The sequence below is a fragment of the Ascaphus truei genome, chromosome 17 (genome assembly GCF_040206685.1).
Source record: "Ascaphus truei isolate aAscTru1 chromosome 17, aAscTru1.hap1, whole genome shotgun sequence".
Taxonomy (NCBI): Eukaryota; Metazoa; Chordata; class Amphibia; order Anura; family Ascaphidae; genus Ascaphus; species Ascaphus truei.
Window position 1 is genome coordinate 34,406,766 of NC_134499.1, and position 12,232 is coordinate 34,418,997.

General features: G+C 40.8%; 1 protein-coding gene across 36 annotated transcripts in view; it reads left to right on the forward strand.

Annotated features, from left to right (window-relative positions):
- CADPS (calcium dependent secretion activator) overlaps nucleotides 1-12,232 on the forward strand; it is a 312,099-nt gene that overhangs the window by 139,272 nt on the left and 160,595 nt on the right. For all 36 annotated transcript variants that reach the window (XM_075574751.1, XM_075574755.1, XM_075574740.1 and 33 more), the window contains exons 4-6: nucleotides 296-376; nucleotides 2,916-3,152; nucleotides 5,683-5,804. In XM_075574751.1, the coding sequence (XP_075430866.1) occupies nucleotides 296-376; nucleotides 2,916-3,152; nucleotides 5,683-5,804 (440 nt within the window). The remainder of the gene's footprint in view (nucleotides 1-295; nucleotides 377-2,915; nucleotides 3,153-5,682; nucleotides 5,805-12,232) is intronic.

The window sequence follows — 12,232 nt, forward strand, 5'->3', positions numbered from 1 at the left end:
AATATCTGTTAATAAGCAGGAACCGCTCTGGTTCTTTAGTAAGTGTCTCCTTATACTTGTGTAACACAGATTACATGTATGTTTAATGCATATGTTAAGGAATGTGCCACACAAATAAGCAATACATCATATGTTTATTAGGAACACAGACTTTGTAGTCAGTGTATAAAGGTTAATTGGCTGCTGTAATCATATAATGATTTTGTTTGCAAGTGTAAAATATTTACAGTGGAAATGACCCTTCTCAATAGAAGCTCAGAAAACGTTATATTAACACGTTGCATCTTCTTCATAGCTCGATAATCCAGATGAACAAGCAGCTCAGATAAGGCGCGAGTTAGATGGGCGTCTTCAGATGGCAGATCAAATTGCAAGGGTAAGTGTTCTTTCAACTCTCTCAAAAGAGACCAGGAATATATTGCAAATAAATGAGTTAACGTTGCATGTTACTCACTCCATACATTCACCCAAAATGTTTTCACTTTGAACTATATATTTTGTCAAATTGGATGTAGCATTGGGCTTTTCTGTCTGTTGTTGTATACATTTGCCCACGGTCAGTAGCACTCCTTTTGACATATACAGCTCAACCCCGTTATAGCGCGATCCGCTACAATGTGGATCCGCTTATAACGTGGTTTGAGCGTGGCTCCCAATTTAAAAACATCTCCAAGTTTTGTTTTTTTAGCGACATGGTCTTACCCGGCATCTGCAGCTCTCTCCTCTCTGCAGCTCTCTCCTCGCTTCATCAGGCTGCGTCGCACATCTTCATGCTTTTTTTTTTGTTTTATAACATTCAATGCTTTTTTGCTAACGGACGGACACACACACACACACACACATACACACACACACACACACACACACACACACACACACACACACACACACACACACACACACACACACACACACACACACACACACACACACATAATTTTAGCATAAGCAGGAATCGAACCCATGGCCCTCTATTATGAAGGCTCATGGGTTTGATTCCTGTATGGTATGCTAAAATTTATTTGTGTGTCTGTCCGTTAACAATAAGGCATTGAATGTTTTATATAAAAAAACCTTGGAGATGTGCGCGGCGCACGTGGACGCAGCCTGATGAAGCAGAGAGAGCTGGAGAGAGCAACAGATGCCGGGTAAATCCTCACGTGGCGGCAATTTCGCGGTCCAGGTTATAACGTGGTCTAATTATTTGGACCCAGAGCACCATGTTATAATGGGGTTCAGCTGTATATATGCATATATATATGATGAGGGGGGTTCTGGGGTTAGAGCGTGCTGGGGTTGTGTGTTTGTTAATTTGAAGGGAATACATTTCTCGGGAGTAATTAGAGCAACATGCCATTGTAATGAATGGAATCATGTTTGGAATACTCCATGACAAACATACATCTACAACAACACTTTCCAGATTCATCAAGTCAAAGCGTCCATGATCCAAGGTTCTGGGACAAGAAATTACTTTTGAGGACCGAGTTCTGAATTTACCAGGAGTTAAACGTGACTGTGTATCACCTCACAGTCAATTATTAACAAAAGCATTTTTTTTGATGAGCTACACTCTTATTTTATAACATATTTTAACATATAACATTTTAAACATCTGCTGCAAAATCTACATTTGCAGTAATAAACATAATTATCTGAAATCATGATCACTATTAAAATCATTACTGTTTTTTTTTATACACTACGCATGCCCCAGAATTAAGCTAATCACAATTAGCCCCTGCTCCCAAGAACTTACAATCCAATTTTAGTAGCAGGGCACTGGGAGCCAAAGTATACAAAGGGAGGTTCTCATTCTTCACCGGCAGTAATGTTACCAGCGAGCTCTCCTTTAGTCCAATGCAAAAGGAAATTAATTTGTTTTTGTGGAAATTATGACACACAACGCCTCTGCCTAAAGCATACAGAATACACAAGATCATAATGTTGATTTTACACTAATAAAAAAAAATGATTGTTTATCAGTGTACGAATGGTTCTAAATTAATTATATATCACATTCACAAAATGAGCACCTTGCAGCTTGTCAAAGATTTCTTATCCCGTCTGTTTGTATCTGCATCAAATTCGGTTAATCAAGTTTCCTGCATTTCAGGCAGTTCTGTTAACCACATAGGTTCACCCCATTTGAGACCTGGTGAATTTTTATTAAGGCCGCAAACAGGGAGAAGAATAATGGCAGGAGATAGCGATCTTCTAATATCCTGTTATAAGACCCAGAAGGGTAGAAATAACACATCGTGAAAATAATTTACTCTTTTAAAGATGCAGTTCATACAAACCTTTGTTAAAATCAATTTTTTGTGTGACTCTGCCTTTGAACAAGGTTTATTGTTCCTTCTTCTGAGACTCTCCTTTTTATGTTTTAAACCCCCTGAGATAAGTGCATTTGTTAGATTTTCCGTGACTGCCATTTTTTTTTTCAAAGGAGGAAATGATGTTGTTGGCTTTTGATAATAACAATTGCAACAATGAGTTAAAAATAAAATATATAAATATATTATTAAGAATCCTTTGATTTCTTGTGTTTTCTTCAAAACACTGTACGCCTAGGGATTGCTCCTTCAAAAGCTATAAAGAGGGGTTCTTTATTATTATTGGGGCAATACCTATTTTTTCCCTGATAAACCACTTGCTGACCACTATTCAATATGGCGTGAAACTCCTCCCTTTGCGTGAGAAGAGATCATCTCCATTTAAATGGATTGGAGTGAAATCTTCTCTAGCACTGGGAAGCGTCTTCCCAGCATATTGAAATGAAGCAATTGTGTCCCACTCTTTTCACCAGGTTTGTAGTTGGGAAACTTTGATAATTAACCATATTAATGTGACATTATTCATCGCTTTAGTATATTCTAGAGATATATTGTCATAACTATTTGAATTATTTGCAGGAGCGCAAGTTTCCGAAATTTGTCTCAAAAGAAATGGAAAACATGTACATTGAGGAGCTCAAGTCATCTGTCAATTTATTAATGGCAAATTTGGAGAGCATGCCAGTGTCAAAAGGAGGATCCGAATTCAAACTGCAAAAGCTTAAGCGCAGCCATAACACCTCAATCATAGACATGGGAGAAGAGAATGAAAACCAGCTTTCCAAGTCTGACGTGGTGCTGTCTTTCAGCTTAGAGGTAAATGCTAAAAACGTTCTGGTGAATTAAAGGCATTAACGTGATTACAAAGCAGAACAATCGTGCCTTTGCTAGGCTGAGCTGTGGGAGTTGTTATAAAAATAACAGATTGACGAGTAGAGGTCACTAAAACAATTCACGATCTCCTGATCGCATGAGAAATGACTTCTCCTTATTGATAACTACTGTACTAAACGATGGTTTATTTCACCATACTACGGTTAATGGAATATACAGCTCAACCTCGTTATAACGCGATCCGTTACAACGCAAATCTGTTTATAACGCGATGCAAGTGTGGCTCCCAATTTTCGTATTTATGAATACTTTACAACACGATTATTGGTGTCTTAAATACTTTATTGTACAATGCATACAATTGTACATTATTTCTAACGCGATCCGCTTATAACGCGATGTGATTCTTTGGACCCCAAGCACAGTGTTAAGTGGGTTGAGCTGTACATATATGCTTTCTTGGGTTTGTACAAACAAGGTATTTATTAGTCATGGGCATACAAATTATGCAGATGGTACTTACGTTATAAAAACAATTAATTTTATAAGAACTATTTACTTTGATTAAATGCCTTGCTGGTATCAGTTAGTTTGAAGGCAATCCAAATTGTTTGGCAAAAGTGAAGACGGTAAATTCTACCCTTGGCCTTTCTGTAATTAAATTAATTCTGGCAGGGATACGCGGTCAGCATGAAATGGCAATCCACATATGAAGGGGTTGGCAGTGGGAGAGGAAATCATGTACGATTGTATCCCTTTGTTGACGTTTTGTTACAATTTATACACGATATTGTTTTAGGATATTTTTTATATCTGAGCTTCTAAATTAACCCTGAGCTTCTAAATTAAATGTTTCCGTCTTCATTTGCATGGGAAATTATACATATATTTTTATATTTAATGTGATTTTTTTTTAATTCCAAATAATGTTAATGGTGAACTTCCAACTAGAGATGGGCAAATGTTTTTGGCGAATTTGGACCCACAGCGAACAGGCCGGTTCCTATGGTCCGCGGATTTTTACGGATCAATCTCAAAAAGGGCGTTTTGCGGATTAAAAAAATTATTATTACCGATACACTCCACGGATCCAGCAATCCTTCTTAAGAATCCGCCAACGGATCGCTGAATCCACGTTTTGAATTCTACAAATCCATCAATGGGTTGTATCCAATGGCGGATTTTGATGAATCCGCGTGGATTCAAACCGACCAAATCCTTCTGCTGATTATACACCACAAAACGGATTTTGGGGGGAAAATGCGAGAAAATCCAGGAAACGTATTTGAGCGGATTCGTCCATCATGAATGCTTGCTTAAAAAATGGAATGTTTGCTTGCTCAATTTTACTAGATGACAAGTTGGATAACTCTTCATCTGTCAGTTCACATAAATGAAATATAGATTTCATTGTTCTCTGCACACTTTCTAAAGTGGTTATCTCTACTGTATGGGCTTTCTAAAAGTGATCTTTCAACCTACCACACAATTCAAGAACAGAAACTCTTAGGCTAGTTTTCTCTTTTTCAGTTCAACTCAATGCAACTGCTCAAACAGTAAGTCAACATCTGATTTCCTAGAGATTTAGGGGATTATGTAAACTCATAGGGAACTGACAGTAGTATTGAATATCCCTAGAGAGATCCCTGAAATTTTTAGGTCATTTGAAAATTGTATGCAAGGCAACTGATTTCAGACGCGCTATTAGAGAGTGTTGCGGATCCTTACAATGCATCTAATCTCAGACCCGCTATTAGAGAGGGTTGGGGTTCCTTACAATGCGTCTAATCTCAGACGCGCTATTAGAGAGGGTTGGGGATCCTTACAATTCATCTGATCTCAGACGCGCTATTAGAGAGGGTCGGGGTTCCTTACAATGCGGCTAATCTCAGACGCGCTATTAGAGAGGGTTGGGGATCCTTACAATTCATCTGATCTCAGACGCGCTATTAGAGAGGGTTGGGGTTCCTTACAATGCATCTTGCTCTTAGACGCGCTATTAGAGAGGGTTGGGATCCTTACAATTCATCTGATCTCAGACGCACTATTAGAGAGGGTTGGGGTTCCTTACAATGCATCTGATCTTAGACACGCTATTAGAGAGGGTTGGGGTTCCTTACAATGCATCTGATCTTAGACGCGCTATTAGAGAGGGTTGGGGTTTTGCAGAATTTTACAATATAATTATAGGGTTTCTTAATAAAAAAAAAAGGTTAAAAAATATGGAGTAGAATCTACAGTGTGTGTTACTACTGCTGCAAAAAAGAAGATGGGAATACAGCAAATGTTCAACTTATTTATGCTTCGTTTGTCCCATTTCTTCAGCCAGATTTATACGGTACCCTGATGCATTCAACTTGTTGTTTTCCTAAAGAAATAATAAAACATTACTGAAGGCTCTTCAACGTTTAAAAAAAATATCTGAGTAGAGTTTAATTTACTAGAAATATTTTCTTTTTGTTGGGAAAACACTGGAACAGCTAACTCTTCTTTCTAACGTGTTTTCCTTCAGGTTGTTATAATGGAAGTTCAAGGCTTAAAGTCATTAGCACCAAACCGTATAGTGTATTGTACAATGGAAGTAGAAGGGGGTGAAAAACTTCAAACTGACCAGGCTGAAGCTTCCAAACCAACGTAAGTTTTTATAATCAAATATACATAGATATCACCTGAAATATGTGACATTTGTCATACGTTCTAAATGTTTATTGCCAGTGGCGATTTTCCCATTAGGTCCGATAGGCCAGGGCACAGGGCGGCCCAATATGGGGTCGGCATACAGGGGCCCCGCTCTCTTCCCCACTGAATGCTGGGGGAGAGCGTGGGGCCACTGTAAAGGTCTCTTACCTTCTCCTCTGTGCTGCCCTGCTTCTGCAGCATTGCGACGTCAAATGACGCCGTGATGTCACATGGCGACGCGTTGCAATGACAAAGTGATGTCACATGGCATTGCGTTGTCATGGAAACACATCGTCACTTGACATTGTGGCGTTATTTGACGCTGCGACGCTGCTGGAGGAGGATCCGGCCCGGGGTAAGTGCCTACGGGCGGCAACATTTGTAATCTGCCGCTGTTTATTGGACTACATCAAATGCAATCAAAAATAAAAGGATTCAGGGTCAACGCGGATATCTTTGATTTGTAATGACAAGGTTAAAAAGCATTATGCATTCAATACTCATTTTTCTGGCTTCTGCTTTTTCTGGAACAGTTCAAACCCGTCCATTGCTCCCTCCTGCTTCACTTGATATATATATTGCAGATTAGAAGAAAAAGGAACATATTTATCGGTTGAGCCTTTAGATATGACGTGCATTGGGCACCTACTTACTTCTTAGATTAAGAAACAGATATCTCAATGGTTTTATTTAAGATGCCATATTGTATAGCTTTCTATACTTTAATATACAGCAAATGAACATCTCACTTGTCATCACATTTTTGCACGTTCTCAAACAAGTCGGCAGCCCTGCCTTTCCCCATTATCATACCATGCAATGCTTCCACTGCAGCCAGGGATTCTGGGTAATGACATGCAAATGATTGGCCATGTATTTTGAGCAATACTCGGAGTAACATTCCTAACTGCAGATTCACTGCAGCGCTTTTAGGCCCAGAGCTCATGTTGTATGTAGCTTCAAGGGACAATAACATAACATTAAGCTATATGTTCTCCTGCTAAGACGGTGGGCAACTCCAGTCCTCAAGGGAAACCAACAGGTCAGGTGTTAAGGATATCCCTGCTTCAGCACAGGTGGCTGTTACTTATTTAGCCACCTGTGCTGAAGCAGGGATTTAGGGTCTCCAGTATTGAACCGGGCTGTCCTGTATTTGGACACTCTAAAGTAATACTGGATATGTATTATTGAAATCCCTGCTCTCTGATTGGTTAAAATTCCAGGCATTATTCATTCAGGAATGGGTCGGAATTTTTGACACCTTACCAAGTTTTTTATTCCCAGCCAATCAGCTTTCCCTTGTCAGAGCAGCTGTCCGACAGCAAACGTGATTGGACAGGAGGCAGCAGCCAGACAGTGACTCTTCCCCCTTCCTGCATGGAGCGCAGGGCAGGACACAGTGAGGAGGGAGAGTTTGTGTTTGTGTGTGTAGCTGCAGAGTTTGTGTGTGTGTCTGTGTGGGTCTGTCTGCAGAGTTTGTGTGTGTGTAGAGCTGCAGTGTGTTTGTGTGTGTGTGTGTAGAGCTGCAGAGCGCGTGTTTGTGTGTACAGATGGGGCTACAGAGTTTGTGTGTGTGTCTGTGTGTCTGTGTGGGTCTGTCTGCAGAGTTTGTGTGTGTAGAGCTGCAGTGTATTTGTGTGTGTAGCTGCAGAGTTTGTGTGTGTGTCTTTGTGTCTGTGTGGGTCTGTCTGCAGAGTTTGTGTGTGTGTAGAGCTGCAGTGTGTTTGTGTGTGTGTGTGTAGAGTTGCAGAGCGCGTGTTTGTGTGTACAGAGGGGGGCTACAGAGTTTGTGTGTGTGTATTTATATTAATTAAAAAATCTGTATAAATATACAAAAGTGTCTATTTATGAAAAAGAGAGTTTCCCTATAATAGGGATAACTGGGGCTCTGTTTTGGGGGTATGGGAAACACAATTGAAAGAAATGAGTTGCTTGTAGTTCATTTTATTTCCAATAACAATAGGGGTTAATCAGTTACACCCTTAAACAAGTGTCCATATGACAGAAACTCCTCGCGAGTATTTAACTCTATATAGAGAATGCAGAAGCTCTTCGCCATGATGTGGCAATCAGAAAAGTTCATCATAATAGAATAAAGATTTACTCACAAAAAGATAGACCTCAGTTGAATGTAGTCCAATGTAGGATAAGGAACATCTCCACTTGTCTTCACCTGTGGGGTTTAAATACTGTGTGCCAGACGTGGTAGATAAGGAGCAAGAAAAAAAAAGGAGCAAGAAACAAATTGGCAGCAAGCCAGTGCCTATTTATGAAAAAAAGTCTACATTTAGCCTATAATAGTAATAATCCCCACAGAACAGGGCATTACTGGCCAATAGTGCCCTGTTCTTCTGGGTTTATTACTTAATTATAGGCGAAACTGTTAGAAAATCCGGGCATTATTGAAATCCCTGCTCAATTGGTCAAAATTGCAGGCATTATCCATTCAGTAATGGCCCTGGATTTTTTGGCACTTTGCCAAGTTTTCCGGCCAATCAGCTTTGAGTTCTCATACACACTGAGTGAGAGCAGCTCTCATACAGGTGAGGTGATTGGACAGGAGGCACCAGCCAGGCACTGACTCCTCCCCCACCATGCCTGCAGAGAGCTCTGCACAGGAGAGTGAGGAGCAAGATGTGTATTGTATGGAAGGGTGGGGGGGTGGGGGGAGCCTGCAGAGTGTGTGCGTACATAGGGGGCTGATGAGCTTGTTTCTGTGTCTACAGGGGGGAGGGCTGCAGAGTGTGTCTGCAGTGTGTATACAGGGGGGCCTGCAGTGTATATAGAGAGGGGCTTTCGTGTATTTACAATTTCATTTTAATAAACAAGTACAGTAAAAGCACAAGAAAATGTAGAATATCATGTTGATAAAAACAAATATAACTATACAAAAGTGCCTGTTATGAAAAATGTAAAACAAAACCTACATTTAGCCTATAATAGTAATAATTCCAGAAGAACAGCACATTACTGGCTAATAATGCCCTGTTCTTCAGGGATTATTTCTTAAATAACATTACCTTTAAGCCTATGCTAATAAGATGTAAGGTCATTTGAGGATACAATGTTAAATCGGGTAACATAACATCTGTTCCGGTTTTAGGCAATGTTACTTTATGAGTCCTGATTTAACATAGCTTAGTTGTTCTGGACCTAAGAGATGTGGAATAATACACTCTAGAATATGTGTCCAGGAACATGCTTTATGCTGAGACACAGATGACAGTTTGGTTCATTTAAAGTCGTACAATATTGAACGCTATCATAACAGATTTTATTTACTGCACTGAGCCCAATGGCTGCATTGGCTATAAATGTGTCTGTTGACATTTTAAAGCCATAAAAAGACAGAAGCTTCACTACAGATTTTCCGATACAACCTTGCACAAACAAAAGCTAGGAAAACAATTAGCACACAGCTTATTAATGACATGTTTGCGTATTGTAAAGGTTAACATTGCTGTAATTATAGCAATTGTAGTAATTATAATAACTTTATTTCATATAGCGCTTTTCTCCCAATGGGACTCAGCGCTTCCCAATTACAGTATAGTGTGCGGTACGCAGCACATAGGTTTGTTACAGACACAGTCACTGCACAGATGAGCTTACAATCTATGTTTTTGGTGCCCGAGGCACAGGGAGATAAAGTGACTCGCCCAAGGTCACAAGGAGCCGACACCGGGAATTGAACCAGGTTCCCCAGTCGTAGCTTCAATTTTTGTCGTTTTCTTTTAACGTCTTATAGAAGCAACAAGGGTTATTTCTGAAGCTGTGCTAGTGCTTATCGGTAGTACTATCGTAAAGGTCACTCCCTTTGAAGTCAGTGGGAGTTCCCATGGGCGAGTGCCCCGATCGGCACTATCGCAGTTTAGCGAATAACCGCCAATGTGTTATGTGTCATCTTATAACTGAAAACAAAACCTATGCCGCGAAAATGTATTCAAATTCACTTCAACAGTGCCCCTAGAAATGAGGATATTTAGAATGACTATAAATAGTAGGTCAGCTCACCAAGGTAACCAAAGATTCCGGTAACAGAAAAGAGCGTGTACTGTCACTGTAGTATATTTAAATTATAATTCTTTATAATGAGAGAGAGGGGGAGACAGATAGATATTAACCCTGAGGAAGGTCCCATAGTGGACGGAAACGTTGGATGTATATGGTTGTTTCAATACAGTTTTTTGATTATCATCATTGCAGCGCTGGGTCTTCTTTATCCAGTTTGGTTTTGGTGAAGTATCTTTATATTTTATTGTTATGATTCACACACTTGCTCCTTTTTTTCGACAGTTGCTTTCTTGAGGTATGCCTACTATCCACTATATCTATATATCTATACGTATGTATGTATGTATGTATGTATATATATATATATATATATATATCTATACGTATGTATGTATGTATGTATGTATGTATATATATATATATATATATATAATGTATATGTGTATGTGTGTCTAGCGAGAAGGCACACATGTATTAGTAAAATTAGTTAATCAAGGGTGCATATCGTCCTACTGCCAGCAAAGCAGCACATCAAAAAACAGTTTCCCACGTCACGTGAGCGGTTTGCCCAATGAGGGCGAACCAGCTCCATGACGTCACAGCTGTGCCCCCCCGACACGCCACCCCGACGACTTTCCCTGCAGGACAGAAATCTCTCCTGCTTGAGGCGAGCGTGATTCCGCACCAACATGCACGCTTCCACTATGGCCGAGGTCTTAAAAGGCAGGAAGTGGCTACCTGTTCCAGAACCTGAAGAGACAGGTCACGAGGCTGTGGGACTGCACCGAGGGGTGTTACTGGGAGTTGCAGGACACTGCAGCCATAACCTAGGTTAGTCAAGAGAAAGTCAAGCTGCCCAGAGGTTGTGCCTGGCACAGGAGATGTACTTTCTTCAGGACAATTTAGTTTGCTTTGGTGCACTGCCCGCGATTCAGCAATCCCTGAGTTTTATTTTACCTGTAAGCTGGGTAGCCATCCAGGATAGTTGGGCCAAGATGGGTACTGTGTAGTTAGTGCTCAGAGAGGAGCTAAGCATTTTGTTTTATTGTTACTTTGTTTTATGCCTTTAACAATAAATCTGCTAACAGATTCTTATTGCTTCCTGCCTTTAATGTGAGAGCAAAGATCCTGCAATGTGGCCAAGTATATATACTGTGTGCGTATACGCACTCACACACATACATATGTATGTGCAAAGGAAATTCATATTAAAAGCCTCTATTTCCCCAATGAGGTACTGTTAGTGTAAGCTGAGGGAACCTAGGGAAAATATTTCAGGTTTTCTCACAGCCATCACTACAAAACTTTAGTCTATGCAAAAAAGGTAACATTATGAACATAGATCAAACATTAGAGAATAGTGTGTAATCAAAATGTTAACTGGAAAAGAGTAACTTCTGCTTTCATCATCATTTACTTTGCAAAGTTAATCTGTTAAGCAGATCACTGCGAATGACCACGTGGACGGAAAGTACTCATGGGGATTGTAATGTACACACTGTAATCACTTTGCCATTGGAGTCTGCAATCCCTAGCTGGTTATTTTTTGAGCCTCTGACAATGACCTAAATGCCAAGAAGTACTAAACCAGGAGTGGACAACTCCAGTCCTCATGGGCCACAAACGGCAGACCTGTCCCATGGCATAGCTTAGGGAAGGCGCCGCCTAGTGGCATCAAGAGGGAAAGTGTAGCTTTCCCCCCCCCCATTTTTTTAAATGTAGGTAGGAAGCAAGGGGGTTTCCGGAACTGAACCACATAATGGCTCCGCGACCCCCTGCTTCCTGTGATACATACCTCCGTAGGGGGTGCCGGTATCTCTAGCTCAGGTTTTAAAGCCCCCGGTCACATGGGCCAATAGGAAGCCGCCTATGATGTCATGTGATGGGACAGCTAAAGCTGAGCAGGAGATACCACCACCCCATAAGGAGGTAAGTATCTTGGGAAGCAGGGGGTCCCCGGAACTGAAATGAATGCGGTCCAGCTCTGGAGAGCCCCCGGTGTGGGAACAAAATTTGGGGAGAATTTTTGGGGGGGCGTCCTTATTAGTGCTTGCCTAAGGGCGGCACATAACCTAGGGATGGTCCTGCCAACAGGTTAGGCATTAGGGACATCCCTGCTTCAGCAGCAGCTCAGTTGGTAATTGAGCTACCTGTGCTGAGGCAGGGATTTCCTTAACCTGTTGGTGGCCTTTGAGGACTAGAGATGGACATCCCTGTACTAAACTCTGCAACCAGCTTTATTTGTGTCGCTGTGCATGAATTGAGCACCAGTTGCAAAATGTAATGACACTACTCTCAGTACCCAAATCTATATGTCACCGGACATCCAAGCTTGAGAAAGATGAGATAGCACCTTGGGCCTTCTGGCC